Below are 22,892 nucleotides of genomic sequence, written 5' to 3'. Positions count from 1 at the left end.
AATTGGGTTTATTTTATTATCATATTTTAATCGTTTCATTGTTTCAGTTGTCTGAAAAGACTGGCTCAGTCTGCTCGAAACCATAACCAAACCATGTCATTACACAAAGTGAAGCTGCACTGTCCTACGTGTCGACAGGATTCTCTGGCAAAACCCATCATAAAAGAGGATATTTCAGTATCATTTGCATTAAGAGATATTGTCGATGGTTGGAAAAAAGAGAAAGAACGGGTAAGATGACAACTTAGTGATTTTGGTAACCGAGAAATGTTTTATGGGCAGAATTGAAAAGATTTTATAGGCCTATTCCAGCTGGAAACGCAGTGTCTTACCCGTTTCGCCTTCTTATATTTGATGTTTAATGTCTGTTTCCACGGTACTGCCTACTACTGGTATCACAGATAACCCTATCCTGTCGGAATGAGTTTATTTTTGAGATGCTTTCCAGTGGAATATTGTGAGATTAATTAGGCGGAGTAGGAAGCAAGAATGAGACCGACATCGAGCACACATTGCAGTTTCTTGGATATACATTGAAAAATTATGCTTACTTATCTTTACAGTTTTCTACAAATGGATGTGTGTCTTTAAGATCAGTTTCGTCCCAAACACCAACCAACGATACAAAATGGCCAAGCTATAAAATAAAAAGCTTGGTGAGCAGAGATGAAATGCATGAACGACTGATTCCTGACGACGAATATATATCCAAGGCTCTACGGGTTACCGAATCTGAAGAATCCATCGAAGAAGGCCTAAATATTAAAACCTACAGCACCTGTTCAGAAACTCAACAAGATAGTACAGAAAATGAAATTGATTCGGACTGGGAAAATTTTGATGATCTCGACCACGAAGACGTTAACCATGATCAAGCTAATCAGGTTCAGCCTGGAGAGGGTGATGATGGGTTCCAAATAATGTGGTCACCCGGTAGAGTTGCAATGACAATATTTTGGTTCATTTACACAGCAGTAGTAACTTTTATAGCGCATGGCTTTTTCCCGTATATGATATTGTATACATTACTTTTTGTACTTATTTTATATACCGAAAATCTTCATCGGGGCTAACACACTGGTTCGTATGAAAAAGGTCATTCTTTTAGAAATTAATAATTTCTGCGAAAATTGTGCACATCAAAGGACATTTGTTACACAATATTTAAAAAATTGTGTTTATTTTTATGCAAAACATTATTTCAATTTTTTTCTGAACTTTATCTTTGGCGCGTATTTGGAGTAAACTTTAACGTCTGTCCGGTAAATATTTTATGGTTTTAATTTAGATAAATGAAAGATTTTCTTATCGAAACGTCACTTGTTTTATGGAAGGTTCGGACACTTTGGTCCTTGTTCATGATGAATTTATACTTGATCAGAATGATTGTCATCTGGACCAGGAATTCGGTTTTCATTGAACGTTTATTTAGCAGAAATGGTCGCTGGCACAGAAGCAATTTCGATAATAAATAGAGCCTGAACATCATGTGCGTGTTATGTCGCCACACTGTCCACCCATCGTCCGTCCGTCAATAACTGGCATGTATACTCGATAGATGCTACATTTTGTAACGATTTCCGGAACCCCTGTATATTAGCCTATATGTTTTTTTCTAATATCGTGTGAATCATTTGGGTCATGAGATATTCAACGCTCAGAGTCGCTCTGCGACAATCCGTTCCTTTCCGGAGTTACCCCATCTGTGCCGAAAACGTTTTACAGCTATTAGCAGATTGTTTTTAAATTTGGTGTGAATCAAAGTTCAGTATCTATTGCAATGTAACTATTGGCATTACATGCACGGATACGGAGCTAAGTTTCCGGCGTGGTTCTCCCTTGTCAGTGATGCAGGACGGAGGGGCTGACAAGGAAAGCTGTCTAGTCGTTCGGATGGGACGAAAAACCGAGGTCCCGTGTACACATTGGCGTGCACGTAAAAGATCCCTTGGCAGTTGGAATTCGATATAAGAGTAGGCCGTAGTGCCGCTGTCCGGGCAAAATTTCCCTCATAGCACACTGTATGGCGTATGCCCGTCTTCATTAGCCCAGGTTAGGAGCAGAAAAGTAGGACGTTAAACTCCATTTCATTTCATTTTCATTTCATTTACGGAGCTAAGTGACCCCCTCCCCCTACACTCTTTCTATTGGCAATTGCTTTGGGATTTAACGCTGTTTACAATATTGTCCTCAACAATTTATTTGTCAATTCTCTGTAAACTTGCAATATCCCTATTCTTCATTTATTTAACCATCGAGTATTAGGGTTTTCGAAATAATACTCTAATACAGTGTTGTTTGGGGTTTGGGTCATTTTAAGTAACTATTATTTTAATAACATTGTTTTCATCGCTCCGCTTGGCTGGCCGTTCATAAATTTAAACATAAAATGCACATGACGACCTTCAAAGATGTATAATATAATTGTGCTTTTATATCTTACCTTTCCACCACCTATGCAATTTTAATTAAAATTTACTACTAATGACGAATGGCTCCGTTCTGGGTTCCTTTCTTATATCTCTTTGCCTGGAATGATAGGTGTATCAACATAGGGGACTAATGGTTCAATTTTATGTCAATAATTCGCTTGCGCTTAAGGGTCTTTAGCAGTGGGAGGAAAACGGAGGACCCGGAGAAAACCCACAAAGTTGGACAGGCGACCCTACTCCTTGTCACGTACAACCGGGGAATCGAAACCCCGCCAGTTGACTCAATGACAGACCTTATGATACAGCGAGCACGTGCTAACCATTCGGCCATCCAACCCCCATTTTTCAACATATCGAGGTAAATGATGTACATATTGTTTGTCCTGTTAGTAAATGTATATGTAAGCTAGATTAAAATTACCATTTGTCTTATTTGTGCTAGCCCAGTTCGGAGCAAAACAGTAGGACGTTAAACCCCATTTCATTTCATTTCAAATAAAATATATATTATTTGTCATATTGTTATAAATTTATGTACATGTCCTCAATGGAAATGAAACGGGGTTTAACGTCCTACTGTTCTGCTCCGAACTGGGCTTATGAAGACGGGCACATGCCATTATACAGTGTGCTATGAGGGAAATTTTGCCCGGACAGCGGCACTGCAGCCTACTCTTATATCGAATTCCAACGGTCAAGAGATCTTTTACGTGCACGCCAATGTGTACACGGGACCTCGGTTTTTCGTACCATCCGAACAAATAGACAGCTGTCCTTGTCAGACCCTCCGTCCTGCATCAACTGACAAGCGGGGAACCATGCTGGAAAATCTGGATGAACTTTCTCGGTCAATGCAGGGATCCAGGCTAGCGAGCCAGCGTCTTACCCACTTAGCCACCGTGACCCCCGTCCTCAATGGATGTTTCGATACCATAAAAATCTTATCTTATCGGTAAGAAATAAAAACTACGCTACGATCAGCATTGCGCAAACAACTGAAACGAAAACAAGAATGTCACAAACTGTTTAAATGTAACAAATTGCACTTTGTCGTGGTTTTTTTTTATATATACACCTACATTTTCATGTGGACGTATATTGTCGTCGCTACTGTCCGTCCGTCTGTGCAGTGCCCGTCCGTCCGTCCGTTCACATTTTGTTTGTGGACACTCCACAGATCACAATTTCTATCTGATTTTAACGAAACTTGAAATATGGGTGTATCTCCCAAAGATCTGGGTTCCTTTCGAAATTGGCATGTATTGGACCGTATTATAACTTCATGGATATGAACCCTGATTGTACGAAAAATCACGTTTTTAGCTTGTGGATACGTTAGAGATTACAATTTTTATCCGATTTTGATTAATCTTGAAATGTATGTTTATAACCCAGAACAGGCCCCAAGTTCACAAAGCATTCTCATATACGGCACTTATTAAGAATTTACTCAACTTTCAATCACTGTTTTGAGAAATATTATTGAATTGATCCAGACACACAAAACTTTGCAGATAGTTTCTTATGCTGCATTAATTTGATATATTAAAACGACAAAAGTTTTATAATGGGCTATATTTTATTTAAAATAAGGCAAACAATTTTGAGTAAATTCTTAACTTTAGTTTGTGCCAGGTTATCCAGAATAATGATCAGTGGATCTCAATATAGTTATGGATATTCAAAGCTATCCAGCATCTGTTACGTTAGAGTTGTTTCCCTTGGGTAGCTTAAGAACATGGGGGAAAAAATAATAAATTGACTTAAAATGACAAGAAGCCAGAGTCAAATGATGTAGCTGTAATTTTGGGTGGTTTCATTGTCTTAGTAAGTATTCAAATTGTTGGTGCATATGGGGTTAAACTTGCTGAATTATTATTATTATATTACTGTTGACAGTCATATATTACTGTTGACACTCATATAGAATGAGTATTGAAAACCACTGAAGAAAACTTCAGTGAGCTGTCACTGTCAGTGGCTTTTTGGTGACAGTCACAGTGTGTCATTAAAACTTCTGAGGTATTTACAAAATAATGCAGAATTTCTATTTGCATAGTGTAGGGTGGGGTGATTGTCGAAAAACGAGGAAACAAAAATGATTGTTTAAACTTCCCCCAACCAGAAACAGCCTATAGTATCCCTATAATTATAATATAGACAGTAGTGTGAGTATAATATATGGAACCTCGAAATAGGAGAAAATGATTCTAAAAGCACATATTAATGTAATATGAATGTATGTGAAGTGATTTATATTTAATTTTTGAAAATATATTGTAATTTCTGATCAATTATGTTCGGTGAAGTACCGAACAGTTCAAATTGAACAGCAGAGGATTACGCATGCTTAGCCCATTCTACACGGTTTTTTTTAATTATTATTTTGTCGTTTGTGAATCAGCCTTTACTCATTACTTCCACATTTTCTTGTAGGATATGTTTTTATTTGTTAATTTGGCACTTGAAACCATAGAATACACAACTTGTGTACTGAATATAAAATCAATATTGATTGAAATTGACCAATATTGAATTCTAATTCGTGTTTTTGATTCTGAATATTATGGAAGATATTGAGTTAGAGATTTAACAGACTGACAGTGATAAGCTTATCAAAATATTATTATCAGTTGCCCAGTTGATAGTTTATCATCGCACAATTGATTTTGGTTTGAACTAACCATGGTCTATACCCAGATGTTCACCAGACCAGAGCGAAGAGTGTGAGAGTGACTAAACATGTATGTCTGGTCAGATGAATGATCAGTATCTGTGTGTACAGTGATTCTATCTGTGTCCATTATTTTCATTTCCTGTATTCAAAATAAAAGTTTGAGTTCATTCGATCCATATTTTTATTATTTTACAGATTTTATTATAGCCTACTTGGTATATATGTTTTAGTTACTATTATAGTTTTACATTAATACAACATTTTTTGTTTAAGCCATTGGTTTCAATAAATCATACATTTTCACTTGAATCATGTTAGCTGGTGTGAGGTTGAAAGTTGAAAGGCATGAGCGAAATTTGCTATTGGTAACATGGGATGCAGAAGGGTCTATAAAAGAGAGAGAGGAAATCAGAGAACAATGGAAATCCAAAATGGTTAGATAGCCAGCCCTACTCTTTTTCACGTATGAAGCTGGGATTGAACCCATCACTTGCATAGATAACAGGCCTTATGATTTACAGTACATCTGGAGGAAACCCACAAGGGTTTGTAGGAGGCCCTCTCTGGTAGACTTATCTTACCGATACTTAATTCTCTTTCAACCACAATTTTCAACCTATTAGATTCAAGGAAATTTCAGAGGAGAGGTCAATTTGGCCATGCCTGTTTCGTAATCCCTTCCAATTTCGAATAAAATATTGGTTTAAAAAAATGAAATGAAATGGATTTTACCGTCCTTTTGTTCTGCTCCGAACTGGGCTAATGAAGACGGGAAAAAAGAAGGAAATGTGTTTCAGTGTCATTTGTAACAAGGGACTCGAAGAACAAGGCTAGACATATTCCACAAGTCATGTCAAATGGTGACTTCATATTCTTATCTGGAGAGCATGCGCAATAAATACTATCTGTGTAGACTGGAATAACCAGACGCTAGATGTTGGCATTCGATTGAGACTTCTGGCGTATTTTGCCAAACATAACTGTTTAGAAATTACAATAATAACAGAAACGATTGAATGTAAATCATATATACATTCATATTACATTATTATATCCTTTGCGACACATTTGTGTCAATTTCTAGGTCCAGAATATAAGCGATTTACATAAAAAGTCTGTGATTCATTCATGGTGCTGCTATGGTCATAATTGTCCACTTACTCATCTGCAACTTCCATCTAAAGTTCAACTGAACCTGCTGTATTTAAAAAACTTCAAGTAATTTTCCTCTTTGTTATTAGGTTATATGAATTATTGTAAAGGAAATAATTTGTATAACTGTTGTAACATCCTGTGTTTAATATATTGTAACAACTGTATAACTAACATCCTGTCACTGTGTTTGATACATGAATATATATACTTGATGGTAGGAAATACTTATTACATGTAGACTATGTCTAGATTTTATATTGTGAGACAAGTTCACTTCTTGTACTTAGTTGGATTAAATATTAAGGATTATTAGGATATTAATTTCAGCTTGATGTTGACACAGATCAAATTAATTAAACTGTAAGTCATCTAAAATACTGTATGCTTAAAGTCACTGTGTCAAATTTTCAATAGCTTAATCCTTGTTAAAATGTTGTCAAATTGACTATTTAACATTTAATTCAGAAAAAAAAATCAAAATATCAGTAGATAATTTCCCGGGTTGACATCAGATTTAGAAGAGGTTCATCGAAAGATTTTAGCAAAGAATCCAGATGGTGTTGGCTTTTCACCATTCCGTTTTTATCACCTGCAAGGAAGAATGCCGAATGTTGGCAGATTTTCAATTTATTATAGCTTTGTAAATATAGGAATTGAATCATTTTTGGACTACTTTTGAATTTGGAGATTCAACTTCCAAAATATTGTAGTTTTGTAGGATTCCTCAATCCCTCAAATTACACACACTGTCACTCTGTTGGGACATAACTTATGATAAGGAAGAACTGAATATTTCTAATATAAATCACAGAATTAAGCTGTTGAATGTAATTACAGAACTTGGCTATAAATTATAAAGATAGAATTTTTTGACTTGAAGACTGTTTTTGAATCTGTTTTGAAAACCACCGAATTTGGTTTTATTATGGCTCTTCCATGTGTTCTTAAGCGATAGATGATAAAGTCTCTTGTTTTTGGATTTGATCCTAAACCAATAATTAAAACTAAACACTTAAAACTTCAATACCACTTTACAACTTCTACAAGTGACCCGCTAAAAGATTTAGTTACATATGCAATATACATATATTCTTATCTTGCAATTAATCTAATCTAAATTAGCAACATATGGAATTGATTATTGAAACTTTAATAGAAGTAGTTATATAAACTTTACTTCCCAAGCTTAGAATTGTTATGATTTATATAATAACATACCAGGTATTCTTAATCCAGCTGTAGAAATAATCTTTGAATTCTGTGTTATTATGAAGATACAAATAAAACAGACGATTCTTTAATCAAACATTTCCTGTATAATACATTCAGACTTAAATGTTATCTGTTTAAAATTGAGAAAATTTAAAGTTACTGCACGATTTGCATTTTTTACAAAAACATCAAATTTCTCACAGCTTAGTCAATGCTAATATGTGCTCAGATTGATTATTAAACATATAATTATGAAAAAGAAATCAAAATATCAACTCAAGATTAAAATCTTCCGGCTTGGATTCAATCGGATTAAATATATGCCTATCAATTAGATGTCGCGAAACAAAAATGGCAGTGGGCTTGTTATATGGGAAAATCTTGACATCACAATACCTGTCATCCACTCTCAAGCATGTCTCTGTCACAGAAGCTATACAAAAGCAGGGTATGTATATATAGTAGACTTAAAGCCCCAACATGACCGAACCCATGTTATATATAGAGTTTAAAGAATGGAATTGAATGGAGTTTTAATGTCTCGTCTATACAATATTTTTGTCGAGCAATTAGTCAATTTTATTTCTATGGTTACATGTGCAATGCAAAATGGGCCAATTATCCCCTGAAAGTGTTTTTTCCACCTACTGATCTCTGATTTATTTTATGTGTACACCAGTGTGTACAGTGGTGGACCTCAGCTTTTGGTACCATCCAAACAACTAGGCACACTTTTCTTAGTCTTGCATGTGCCACCCCTCCTGAAACGTGAAAGCCGCCCTTGAAAAATTTCCTGCAGGTTCTTTTTGGGTCATGCTGTGATGCGAACCAGGACTAGGTGAGAGTCCAGTCCCTAACTATTTGACGACCAGGTTTCAAGAATAACATATGGTTATTTTCATTTCAATGTTTACATACATGCAGTGTGATAGGTGAATTCTGGCCAGACAACTGCATTTATACTTGCTCTTCTTAAAATTTCAACTACCACAGGTTCTTTCAACTGCTCTCCAATGTACTTAAGTTTGTTTTCTTTTAAAGTTTACATTGGTGTCTACCATTTTCAAACTGCCATCTTTATGAAACAAGCCCACTGTAAATAAACATCTTTCTATACACACGGATTATACTCAGATGTGCTTCCTTTACACCCTAAGGATGGCTGAGTTCGAATTTTGTGAAAATCGGCCCGAAATTGACAGACAAAATGGCCGTCGTTCGTTCTCAAATAGCGTAAAAATATGGTATATCAAGGTTGTGGACACAATAGAGGTCACAATTTTTATCCGATTTTGTTGAAACTTGAAATCTAAGTTGATAATCCAAAGATCTCGGTTCCTTTCGATATTTGCGCATATCGGCCCGTAACTTCCTGAATTATGGCCCCTGATTGTACCAAAAATCGTGTTTTTAGCTTGTGGACCCTATAGAGGTCATAATTTTTATCCGATTTAAAAAACCGTTCAATTATATCACCGTTACACCCTAAGGATGGCAGAGTTAAAAATTCGTGAAAATCGGCCCAAAATTGACAGACAAAATGGCCGCCGTTCGTTCTCAAATAGCGTAAAAGTATGGTATATCAATTTTTATCCGATTTTGTTGAAACTTGAAATGTAAGTTTATAACCCAAAGATCTTGGTTCCTTTCGATATTCGCGCATATCGGACCGTAACTTCCTGAATTATGGCCCATGATTGTACCAAAAATCGCGTTTTTAGCTTTTGGACCCTATAGAGGTCATAATTTTTTGTCCAATTTAAAAAAATGTATTATTGTATCACCGTTACACACTAAGGATGGCTGAGTTCGAATTTCGTGAAAATCGGCCCAAAATTGACAGACAAAATGGCCGCCGTTCGTTCTCAAATAGCGTAAAAGTATGGTATATCAAGGTTGTGGACACTATAGAGGTCACAATTTTTATCCGATTTTCTAAAAATTGAAATGTAAGTTTACAAACCAAAGATCTTGGTTCCTTTCGATATTTGCGCATATCGGGCCGTAACTTCCTGAATTATGGCTCCTGATTGTACGAAAAATCGCGTTTTTAGCTTGTGCACCCTATAGAGGTCATAATTTTTATCCGATTTAAAAAAAACGTATTATTATATCACCGCTACACCCTAAGGACGGCTGAGTTCGAATTTCGTGAAAATCGACCCAAAATTGACAGACAAAATGGCCGCCGTTCGTTCTCAAATAGCGTAAAAGTATGGTATATCAAGGTTGTGGACAATATAGAGGTCACAATTTTTATCCGATTTTGTTGAAACTTGAAATGTAAGTTTATAACCCAAAGATCTTGGTTCCTTTCGATATTCGCGCATATCGGACCGTAACTTCCTGAATTATGGCCCCTGATTGTACCAAAAATCGCGTTTTTAGCTTTTGGACCCTATAGAGGTCATAATTTTTTGTCCAATTTAAAAAAATGTATTTTTGTATCACCGTTACACACTAAGGATGGCTGAGTTCGAATTTCGTGAAAATCGGCCCAAAATTGACAGACAAAATGGCCGCCGTTCGTTCTCAAATAGCGTAAAAGTATGGTATATCAAGGTTGTGGACACTATAGAGGTCACAATTTTTATCCGATTTTCTAAAAATTGAAATGTAAGTTTACAAACCAAAGATCTTGGTTCCTTTCGATATTTGCGCATATCGGGCCGTAACTTCCTGAATTATGGCTCCTGATTGTACGAAAAATCGCGTTTTTAGCTTGTGCACCCTATAGAGGTCATAATTTTTATCCGATTTAAAAAAAACGTATTATTATATCACCGCTACACCCTAAGGACGGCTGAGTTCGAATTTCGTGAAAATCGACCCAAAATTGACAGACAAAATGGCCGCCGTTCATTCTCAAATAGCGTAAAAATATGGTATATCAAGGTTGTGGACACTATAGAGGTCACAATTTTTATCCGATTTTGTTGAAACTTGAAATGTAAGTTTATAACCCAAAGATTTCGGTTCCTTTCGATATTTGCGCATACCGGACCTTAACTTCCTGAATTATGGCCCCTGATTGTACGAAAAATCGCGTTTTTAGCTTGTGGACCCTATAGAGGTTATAATTTTTATCAGATTTAAAAAAACGTTTTATTATATCACCGTTACACCCTAAGGACGACTGAGTTCGAATTTCGTGAAGATTGGCCCAAAAATGACAGACAAAATGGCTGCCGTTCTTTCTCAAATAGCGTAAAAATATGGTATATCAAGGTTGTGGACCCTATAGAGGTCACAATTTTTATCCGATTTTGTTGAAACTTGAAATGTAAGTTTATAACCCAAAGATCTAGGTTCATTTCGATATTCACGCATATCGAATTGTAATTTCCTGAATTATGGCCCTTGATTGTAGGAAAAATCACTTTCTTGTTAGCTTGTTCTCTATCCATCTCTCGAAAATGTGGGCGTATCCTGCCTGGCAGCCGCTGGTTGATGATATTGAGTTAAAGACTTAGCTACTTTAATACTACTTGTTTGGTTTTTATCTTGCGTGACATATTAATACTATTGATTACATTATTTTATTAATATGTCCACCTAATTACTAAAGATCTTCATTGATTTTATGTGATAATCTATACCATCAATAACAAATGGTGTGTCAGTCTATGAGCAACCCAGTGTAAATAATTATTAATATTAGTGCAATATATAATACTGCACCAGTGTACACAGCAAAAAGTCATCACAAAAATACTGCAGTTTGTTTATGATGTTTCTTTTACTTGTACAATTTCTGCTATAAATTTCTTTAAAAGTAGCAAGTGTTTTATCTTGGATTATGACGTCCGAACATGTGCAGAAAAGAAGCATAAAATATTTAGAAACTAGCAATAATGCAAATTTGTGGTATTTTTCTAATTAGTATGGATTAATTAAAGTATTATCTGGTTTTGGAGTTTCATCTCTAAAATAATAAGTTTAGACATGGAGTCTATACTTTAGATTCCTCTGGTGTATCAGGCAGAATTGGCTTGAATAGAATCTGCAGTTGAATGTATTGTGAAACAGTCAGTAAACGGAACAATTATATTGTGTGTGTAATATAATGAGATAAAAAAAAGTAATAACTCTTTATTGTGTTTGAACAGTTATGTTTCTGGTATGAATTATTAATTATAATCTTCGTCACAATTAAGTAAAAACTGGACATGAAACTGTTGATTTTTTGGATTTATCTATTGGTAGTTTGCGTGCTCTTAAATTCTAATGAATTTTAAAATTTATTTGAGTCCTGTCCGGTAAAAATCACGTGAGATAAGATTATTTATAGAAAAGTAGCTGTTCTGTAATCAAACACCTTTCAACTACTACTCAGTTTGGACTCAGGTTATTTCAGAATGTGGAAACATGGATAGCTTACTCAACCACCTTATATTTGATAGTATCTAATATAACTAGAATTAACTTCTTTAGAGGTCAGACAAACCATGAAGATGTAATAGTACCAATATTGGCATATTATATGAAAAATTCAAAGTAATTTAGTTTATCATTATGATTCTTTAATTGTTTTTTGTAACTTGAATTGGATCCATATGAAAAATATTACAAAAACTCTTTTTATAATGGGTGTATTCATCTTTGCGTGTAGATGAATAATATGTTCATTTTAAGAAATATTTATAATTTTATTTTGAAAAGTGGCAAATTATCTTTGGTCGAAAGAAGAACACTGTTTATTTACTGAAGTATATGATTTATTTGAAATTTTACTTTTCCATGTAGGTTAAACAATACAGCTTATTATTAACACCAGACGCTACTTTAATATGATTGTAAGATTTCTATTAAGGAAGAATTTACAGGTGAAATAACTTAGCTATAGCCTTCTATCGGTGTTGAGTGAAGGCTATTAAAGTCAACTTTTTCTTAAGTGTTTACAGCTTTTGTTTTGTTTTCAATATGAAAAACAAGGAAAATGTTTTAGTACTAAACTAGTTGTACATGTGGCATGTCTATGAAGGTTTTAATTTGATATTTGGTCGTACATGGTGCTGTAATAATGCCTTTCGGCAGGATAATTCGACGTCCCCATTCTTTACAAGAACCGAAAACTTGTTACAGATGTCAGCATTCATCTAAAAATGTGAAAGAATTTTTGCCTAAAAATGGATTAACAATATGTTGTGATTGCTATATGCAAAGAAAATATGGTCAATACAGACATTTGATTAAATTTAAAGGAATGTCAATCAGGAAAAGTAATAATTATATGAAAAGGAATGGCGATGAGTATTTATTGTGTGATCAAAAAGGGTAAGTTTGGTAAAAGACATTATTAACTACCAATGAAATAAGTAATCATAATTGCCAATGAAATTTGCTAGTTAGATCCCTATTAACTTGAAGATTTTTACATAGCTTTCCACTCTCTAATCTCTTCTTTAAATACTTTTTACACTGTATAATACCCAGTTATTTTATGTCTTGCTTTTATACACAAAACATATTTTATTATCTTGGCGATTAGAAAATGTTTATTGTAATCCGGTTCTGAGAATGCTCTGGTTTTCATTGTTTAGATGCATTGTTTACAACATATACTGGTAGTCGAAAATCCTATTGAATTTCAGTACTTTATTTAAAAACACAAGCCGATTTAGTGCCATCTTTGGCCACATAGAATTTTGAGGATGAGGTTAGAGTTACATGTGTACAAAATCTTATGAAATGTAGCCATTGTTTGTTTTGTTTAAATGTAGAAACCTTATCGGTTTCAGCCATTTCTATTTTAACATGACTTTCAGTTTGATTTAGGCAGACCAGTGATAGCCCGAGGCCCCCAAATCAATAAACTAATTAGGAGACAGGGTATAAAAATCGATCAAGCACTAAGTTATAGTATACTGAACAGCAAATATATATTTTTATCAGTTCATTTCAGTACTGATATTATCTTGTATAAATAAAATTACAAGCATTGCATTAACAGCACAGATAGTAAATTTAGCACAAATATGGGCAAAACAATGAATAAATATACTTAGTGTTTACTTTTTAAAGATGCATTACTTTATCCAGTGTGAAGTTATCACTGTTTGAAGATTTGACAAGATGTGGCTTAGATTGTTTATTATTGTAGCAGTGGTACTTGTTAATCGAGACTAAGCCTAAATTAAATCATTAAATGTGGACCGAGTTTCAATCTTAAATCTCTGCCATCTGATGATCTAGAGAGTTGATTATATAGGCTTGTCATGTGAATAGATGTCTAAATAATACTTTATATAACATTTGAACCCAAACTAAAGACCTATAAATGGCAGATTCAGCTCTTGGCACTGAATATTTAGACTTTGCACTTTCAAATTTTAAGCTTAGTGAACATTGATTTAGGTCAAAATAAAGTACTTGTTTACCATTTAAGATTAATTTTCGGCTTACTGTATCAAAAGTGCTTACAATCAATAGATGAAATACTTTTCTGCACCATCTTGACTAATGAACACAAAATATGGCATGCAGTGAGCTCCTCTGCATCAAATTTCAACTGTCAAAGGTATTTTTATGAGCATGCCAATGTTTTTCATTGAAATGGATGATTCTATTTTTTACTTACGGTAATTCAAAATGGTCATGTCATTTCTACCAAACAAAAGTAATTTTTTTGATTATTTCAGTTCTGTTGGTATGAAGAAACCCCATGGAACCTATCATGGTGACAACACAGATAAAGACAAGAGACAAACCACCAAAAATATCAATAACAATGACATTCCAATAGAAAACAACCATGTTCCATATAAAGCTGTCATTTTAGTTATACTGGCTATTATAGGTCCCCTAGTTATAATTAATGACCTGGGGTTTACATTTATTTCACATTCCCTAAAATCTACATTCCAAAAACAAGAAACTTACTCTACACATGAAGATGAAACTGGTTGGCATAAAGCAGACGACTTTACCTTGAACAAATATTCAACAGACATTTGCTCAATTGAGAGAGTTTCTGTACATGATATCAGCCATGAAAAATTTGAAACCGAATACAAACACAAGAAACCGTTAATTATCCAGTTTACACAAGGAGCTTCCGACTGGACAGACGTCAACCAATGGATACCGTTTCAGTTGATAGAGAAATATGGCTCACATGTTTTATATTCTGGTAAACCAAGAGAAATAGTCCGACATGGTGGAAATGGTGATACAGAAACAAGATTGGATTATTTTATCAATGAATTAATGACTTCCTCTTATAATGCTTCAAATAAAACAGATTTGTAAGTATATGTTCATGATAGATACTTTTTTTAGGTTACAGCATTATAAATCCAACATAAAAGACTACTGGTAGTTGGCATTATGAGCCGTCAAATATGTGGCATGCAAAAGATGTTCAGCGAATCTTATAGATGGCGATGTCTTGTTTAAAAGTGTTATAGATGAAACGACCTGATATCGAATTGTCCCCTAAATTTGATCAAAACTGACCATATAGATTTGGTCATAAAGACCGTAAAAAACGATCCATTTAATTTTTTTTTTATCTAATAAAAATCCATTGCTATATAGCCTATTTAGATAAAGTTTCACCAGATTTTAGTTGTTTTATCTAAGGTCAGTTTTGGCTATTTTGGTTTACGTCCATTTTGATCATATCCAGTTAATATTATCTGCAGTAGGATGTTGAGAGTTGCAAAATATTCAGTTGATCGAATCATAGTAAATACTTAACGTAATTTAGTTTGATATTCCTTTTAGAGATACTACATGTACTTTCACAATATTGTAGTTTGCATAAGATTAACAATCCTTCAAATGACTTAAACTTTTTAGATGTAGCCTTTTGATTGATAACAGTTTTTTTTCCTATTACAGGTATGTTTTCGATCGTTATTTTTTCAAAGAGTCCAACCTTTATATCAAAGCACCACCATATCTTGAACAGCAAGTAAGGTTAACTTACATTATAATCTAGATCTATACACTGGCTGGAAAAAAAAACAGAGAGAGGAAAAATTAAATCTAAAGAGGGGTGTGTGGCTAAGTGATCTAATGCCTGTGTTCTAGGTCATAAGACCTTTTATCTATGCAGTTCATCTGTTTGATTTCAAGGTTGGAGGTGATAAGAAGTAGTGTTGTCTGACTAACCTTATGGCTTTTCTCTGGGCATTCTAGTTTCCTTCCGCTTTTAAAGGGGATTTCGCAAAAGCGTTACTTAAACTAAAAATCCACCTCTTTCCTGCATTAAATCATTCTCAAGTTTGTATTCAGACTCATTTTGAGATGCCTGAATGCTGTGTGACCTTTGATTTAATTTAACAGTGTATAGTGGGTTTTTTTTTTATATCATGAAGTAGTGCTGTATTTGGTATTTTTGGAAGGTGGATACATAGCTACTAATTGTATAAATAGAGATAGCAAATATGAATTTCCAAATTGTAATTGTCGAAAAGAAAATGGTCAGTTTATGTGAATTTCATATAAAATTATTTCTCTTGGTAACATTTTGGAATTTTGTGCAGTCTGAAACAAGACACCATTATTATCCCCTTTGAAGTTAATGTGTGCTCTTCACTTTCTACGGGGGGTTGGGGGGTGGATGGCCGAATGGTTAGCACTTGCACGCCGTAGCTGTATCATACGGTCTGTCATTGAGTCAATTGGCGGGGTTTCAATTCCCCGGTTGTCATGACAAGGAGTAGGGTCGCCTGTCCAACCTCGTGGGTTTTCTCCGGGTCCTCCAGTTTCCTCTCACTGCTAAAAATCCCTACGCGCAAGCGAATTGTTGAAATGACCTAGTTTGTGTCGAGTGGACATTAAACCCCATTTCTCTCTCTCTCTCTCACTTTCTTTGATTAAAGTCTGTCTATAATATAATGAGTGTATTGATGTGTAAATCTGATATTTCAGGATGGTGTTGATGATAGTATGTTTTTTTTGGGAGCTTCTACAAGTGGTGTTAGCTTCCATAAGCATGCTGAAGGTTGGAATGCCGTTATATTTGGTCAGAAACGATGGTTCCTTTATCCTAAAGAGAAAACTCCACCTGGTGGTTAGAAAATATATTTATCACTTGACAATTTTGATTTTTAACAACCTTTTTGCATCAAACCTTTTTAATCAAAATTCCAGAATATTTTCAGTAGTTAAAGGCTCTAGATAGAAACTAGATTAATATAATTTTTTTTTTCCTTTTTATACGCCCACATTTTCTTGTGGACGTATTATGCCGTCGCCCCTGTCAGTCCAGCCACAATTTGTTTGTGGCCTCTCTACAGGTCACAATTTTTATCCTATTTTGACGAAACTTGAAATATAGGTCTATCTCCCAAAGATCCTGTTTCCTTTCGATACTGGCATATATTGAACCATAACTTCATGGAGTATGGCCCCTGATTGTACGAAAAATCACGTTTTTAGCTTGTGGACACTCTAGAGGTCACAATTTTCACCCGATTTTGATGAAACTTGAAATGCATGTTTATAAGCCAAAGATCTTTGTTCCCTTCGATCGTAACTTCCTGAATCATGGCCACTGATTATACGAAAAATCCCGTTTTTAGCTTGTGGTCCGTCTAGAGGTCAGAATTATTATCCGATTTAAAAAAAATGTTCGAATATATCACCGGTACACCGCAATGTTGGTGGAGCTTGAATTTCGTGAAAATCGTACCAAAACTGCCAGACAAAATGGCCGCTCATCGTACGCAAATAGTGTAAAAAATATGGTATATCGAGGTTGTGGATCCTCTAGGGGCCACAATTTTTATCCGATTTTGATGAAACTTTAAATTTATGTTTATATCACAAAGATCTTTGTTCCTTTTGATAATCGCGCATATCCGAATGTAACTTCCTGGATTATGGCCGCAGATTGTTCGAAAAATCGCATTTTTAGTTTGTGGATTCTCTAGAGGTCACAATTTTTTATCCGATTTTAAAACCCATTTAGAAATATATCACCATTCCACCATGATGAATTCTGAGTTCGTATTTTGGGAAAATCGAAATGAAACTGCCCGGCAAAATGGCCGCTCTCTGTACACAAATTGTGTAAAAGTATGTAATACGGAGGTTGTGGAGCCTCTAGAGGTCACAGTTTTTATCCGATTTTGATGAAATGTAAAATATATCTTTATATTTCAAAGATCTCAGTCCCTTTTGATGTTTGCGGATTTCAGACCATAACTTTCTGGAATATGGCCCCTGATTGTACAAAAAATCGCTTTTGTTTTCAGCTTGTTCGCTATCCATCTCTTGCAAAATGTGGGTGTATCTTGCCTGGCAACCACTGGTTCATAGATATATCAATATTGGTAAGATATGTTTCCTCAAGATTACTTAGTTCAACCTAAAAACTAGAATTATGATACTAGTTACTACTTAGAAATATGAAATTATAGACTGAAAGTTTTAATATACATCATCTTTTACAAAATCTCTTTTTTAAAAGGTATGTATCCAGGTTATTCTCAACTGGATTGGTTTCACGAGGTTTACCCAAAGTTAGACGAGTCAAATAAACCTGTAGAATGTATTCAACGTGCTGGAGATATGTTATATCTAGTAAGTAATAAAAACATGTAGTAAGAAAAAAAATCATGCTGGTAATATGTTGTATTTAATAATAAAACATGCCAGAGATATGTTATGTCTATTAAGTAATAAAACATGCTTGTTATAGGTTATATCTAGTAATTAAAAAAAACATGCTAGTGATATTATGTTATATCTAGTAAGTAATACAAACATGCTAGAGATATATTATATCTAGTAAGTAATAAAAAAATGCAAGTGATAGTTATATCTAATAAGTAATAAAACATGCTAGAGATATATTATATCTAGTAAGTAATAAAAAAATGCTAGTGATATGTTATATCTAGTAAGTAATAAAACATGCTAGAGATATATTATATCTATTAAGTAATAAAAAAATGCTAGTGATATGTAATATCTAGTAAGTAATAAAACATGATAGTTATATCAAGTAAGTAATAAAACATGCTAGAGATATGTTATATCTAGCAAGTAATAAAACATGCTAGAGATATAATATATCTAGTAAGTAATAAAAAAAATGCTAGTGATATGTAATATCTAGTAAGTAATAAAACGTGATAGTTATATCTTGTAAGTAATAAAAACATGCTGGTGATAAGTTCTATCTAGTAAGTAATAAAGATAAGCTAGCTAGAGATATGTTATATCTAGTAAGTAATAAAACATGCTGGTGATATTGTGTTATATCTAGTAATTGATAAAGATAAGCTGGTGATATTATGTTATATCTAGTAAGTAATAAAAAAATTCTAGTGATATGTTATATCTAGTAAGTAATAAAAATATTCTAGTGGTATGTTATATCTAGTAAGTAATAAAAACAAGCTAGAGATTTGTTGTACCTACTAGGTTAAGGCTAAATAATAAAAACATGCTGCAGACTATATCTAATTAGTAATAAATATATGCTGGATATACATATGTCTGTTATATCATATAAGTAATAAACCTATGGAATCTGAACACTGTAAAGAATCCCAACAAACTGCAGAAGAATAATAGTTAATTCCGGTCTGTTTATATAGAATTATTTTGAATTGTGATTATATAGATGAAACTATATATTTTTTGCAGCCAGAGAGTATGTATCATTCTACTATAAACCTTGGACATACAGTAGCTATAGGTATACAAAAAATACAAGCTGTGTCACAGATAGAAAAATTATTCTATAAAGGTTAGTTTACTCTGTAATAATTACATTAACATGTGTTTGTGCACATCAGTAGTGCATTTAAAAATCATCAGGAATTCTGTGAGGGGTACGAGTATTTACAAATGCTGATATTTGGACAAAATTTTCTCACATTGCCAATTTAAACCTTCACACGTAACCATGAAAATAAAAATTAACATATGTTAGCCTCACAATGGCACTGATGAAAGTTTAATTCCCATTCCTTTTCTTTTCATAACAGTACTATTACTTATAATATCACATGACGTGTTAATAAAATAAAAACTATATAAATATTGAAATGCTTGCTTATCAATCACATGCATGTAATTTACATTTATAAAATATTACCCATCTTATTTTATTCACTAACATAGGAATTATTCAAGCATGATTTTGATAATACATTTATATTGTTAATTGTATTATGTATTTTATTTGTAGATAACAAACTAGAAAGACAAGGATTAATCGTGGAAAGATTGTCTATTTTGAAAAAGCTGTATCAACTTATTCCAGGTACATTGTACAATTAGCTATTACCTATTCCAGGTACTTTGTGTACTATCAATTGTATACTATTAAATATATCGTTAACACATAAATTTCCATGATGTACCCAAATTTATCACAGACTGATTCTTGGTAGTTGAACCATATTATGCAAAAGAACCATGTACACTTTTCTTATTCAAAAATATTGTTGTTCTTAATAAAAAAAATAGTTCTACCTAAATTGACTTTCAGAATATATAAATAGTTTTGGTTTTATGTTATTACTATTGCTCATATGCCATGGCAGAACAGGGGTTAACTGTCTGTAATGAAATAGTTACATGTATTTAATTTTTCTGGGCTTATTAGACAGTTTCAATCTGTAATTTTATTTTCCCTATTCATAATCATAAGAAATATACTTTCAATTAAATTTTGTGGGTCAAAACAGATGTTCTTAATATGCCCAAATGAACATAGTTACCTTTAATAATGTATTTTATTTATTAATTTTATCAATTACAGAAAATGCTGAAGTCCACCTAAAGTTGGGATCCGTATATGAAGATTTATCAGATATCAAAACAGCTGAGAAATATTATCAACAAGCCATTGATATTGATCCGTTTTTTCTGGTTGCTATTTTAAATATGGCTCGAGTTAAATCTAAAGTAAGTAAAGGATAGTTGGAGTAGATGCTCCCCTGCAGTCTTTTAGTTCATGTTTTGGTAAAGACTTCCTATACTTACCTGAAATCTTTTTAGCCCATCGCCCCAAAGAACTGTCATTGCTTCTGTCCATCCATCAGGCATGAATGATTATAGTCATTTATGGATTTCAACAAACCTTTTCAAATGATGTTGAATTGCCCTCGTAGCATCTGGGCAAGGACAACTTTAAAGGGGAAATTGACCTTAAAAAATTTCTTTAGAATGCTAAATAGATTTATTTGACATGAACATTTTTTATTACATTTCAGTTGAATGAAAAGGATGTTGCAGATACCATGTTTCGGAAGGTAATAAAGATGAATCCTAATATGTGGGATAGTTATGCTGCGTATGGATCATTTTTGATAGAACTACAGAAATTTCAAGAAGCACTGTTGATCTTTAAAAAGGTATTAAAACATAGAATATAAAGCTAAACAATCTGGTTTCGAACAATATTTATACTAATTCTGCCTTAGTTTGCATAATTTCTTTGCAATCTCTTTCTGTCATTATGACCCTTGTTTGGATGAAACTAAAATATATGTGCACAAATTGACAGTAGCCTACCCATAAAAGATCATTTAGACAGTTCAATTTCAAAGAAGAGTAGGTGAAAATTCACCCCCCACAATTCACACATCAACATTGGAAATTCAAATTAAGCCCAATGTCCAATTACCGAAAAATTGCAACGACCACTTCACAGCTTTTAGACCAACATGTACATTCACTAAAACGTGACAACATTACAGATAATGTCATAATTCTGGTGGTTATTGGCATTTACTTTTAAAATGACTTTAGGTAAAATGTTAAGCCTCATTCAATCATTTGTTTTATGTTCTCTTTTCTTGACTTTTGCAGGGATGCGAATTGCAGCCAAACATGCACCCATTTTGGGATTATTTAAGATATTGTCAAGAGAGTGTTGGAGATTGGGAAGGAGCTAAACATTCCAAGGAAAAGATGAGCAAACTGAGTAAAAGTTAAACCTTGCCCTTTTTCAAGTTTTAGATACAAATTATAAAAAACAAAGTATGAGTTCTCTCCCTTGAAATATATTGCAGCTGACATATCTCTGGGAGAAAAAAGAACCAATATACCAACCAGCTGGGTACCGGACTGTATAACAGTCTCTCTGCTGCAGACAAGTTTTGTGAAACAAAGTTATTTCTTCCACTTTTTAGCACTTATGTGTGCTATTACCTAGATATTCTCAATCCTTGAAATTGCTAACAGATAACTTAAACATTTTCCAAAATGGAAAATTTTTATATTTCTTACAAGACATATAGAACTAGATTTCACAAAATAAAACACTTGTATGGATTTACTACTTCTGAATTTTAACAATATGCATGTTATTAAAATTCAGAAGTAGTAAATCCATACAAGTGTTTTATTTTGTGAAATCTATTTCTATGTCTTGTAAGGATTTTAAAAATTTTCCCTTTAAGAATTAAGAATAATTATAGTGTTATTATTACATATCATTCCTGTCTACAAATACAAAGAAGGTGCTAGTATTGATTTCAAAACATTTTATGTTGTTATATTATGTGAATGAAGACTTTTGTTTGTAAAAGTTAAGATTTTCTTGATTACCTTAATATTAAAGCTAAGGCCATACAAAAACAATATTCTGGTTCTCAGACAATTCTTAACAAAATCTTATGTGGGAGGGAGGTTTTTATCTTGACAAAAAATCACTACTTGGCTAAATGAGTTCTGTACACATCAAATTGTTGTTTATAGGAGTGTATGATTATCCAGTATCATTTATGATTGTCATTAACATTTATCAGGGTGGTGTACTTGATAAATGAGGCTATGGATTCATTCAAATTTCTTTATAGATTTACGTCCTGTAACCAGGATAAAATATTTACGTGCAGTAATTAATGACTCTGTTTTTATTTTTTGAAATAGAAACAGGTCATGCAGAGCTTTTGAAGTGACACAGGATTTTCTGAGAACCAGAATATATTTTTTATATGTCCTAATTTTAACAAGTTTTACTTTGTTAATTTTTGGTTTTAAATTTATTTTTTTGTTAAAGATTTGTTGTCCGAGTTTGGGGCAAATCATATTTCATAGAACATTATTCAGTGCAAATCATTAATTCAAAATTTATTAAGACTTGGATGGCCTGAATTTATACACTAAAATAATATGGTCAGATAAAAGCTATTCTTATTCAAATTCCCATCCAAGGAGTTATTTAAAGCTGCTGGTTGTCATTTGTATTTTAAAGAAATACACAGTTTAATCCATGCTAAAATATACTCAGATTCATTATTTAGCATTTAAGGGGTAAAACCAAAATCAAAATATCAATGGTAAATAATCTGGATTCAATCGAAGTAAAAAAAAGGTTCATCAATAGATTTCAGGGAAGATTATGGATGAAGCTGGCTCATTTTGACAATATACTGTGTATATCATCAGCAAGAGATGCTGTATGTTTATAAATGTTCATTTCATACTGAACAAACAGA

The 22,892-nt window shown here is 33.3% G+C and overlaps 1 protein-coding gene across 3 annotated transcripts; it reads left to right on the top strand.

The window, feature by feature from the left end:
- On the top strand, positions 1–21,696 carry LOC126826653 (uncharacterized). 3 transcript variants are annotated; one of them, XM_050555629.2, is made up of 12 exons: positions 1–231; positions 564–933; positions 12,562–12,753; positions 14,118–14,723; positions 15,322–15,394; positions 16,357–16,498; positions 17,900–18,012; positions 19,084–19,186; positions 19,631–19,705; positions 20,207–20,352; positions 20,661–20,801; positions 21,259–21,696. In XM_050555629.2, the coding sequence occupies exons 3-12, from the start codon at positions 12,635–12,637 to the stop codon at positions 21,382–21,384; spliced, it is 1,644 nt and encodes a 547-aa protein (XP_050411586.1). In that variant the 5' UTR covers positions 1–231; positions 564–933; positions 12,562–12,634; the 3' UTR covers positions 21,385–21,696. The 3 variants fall into 3 exon arrangements, with proteins under 3 accessions (XP_050411586.1, XP_050411588.1, XP_050411587.1); XM_050555631.2 differs by lacking the exons at positions 1–231; positions 564–933; positions 12,562–12,753 and adding an exon at positions 3,560–4,259; XM_050555630.1 differs by lacking the exons at positions 1–231; positions 564–933; positions 12,562–12,753 and adding an exon at positions 6,489–6,624.
- The last annotated feature ends 1,196 nt before the right edge of the window (positions 21,697–22,892 follow it).

This window comes from Patella vulgata, chromosome 7, assembly GCF_932274485.2.
Source record: "Patella vulgata chromosome 7, xgPatVulg1.2, whole genome shotgun sequence".
Taxonomy (NCBI): domain Eukaryota; kingdom Metazoa; phylum Mollusca; class Gastropoda; family Patellidae; genus Patella; species Patella vulgata.
The sequence above is the reverse complement of the archived record's forward strand: the minus strand, read 5'-3'. Positions and strand labels throughout refer to the sequence as shown.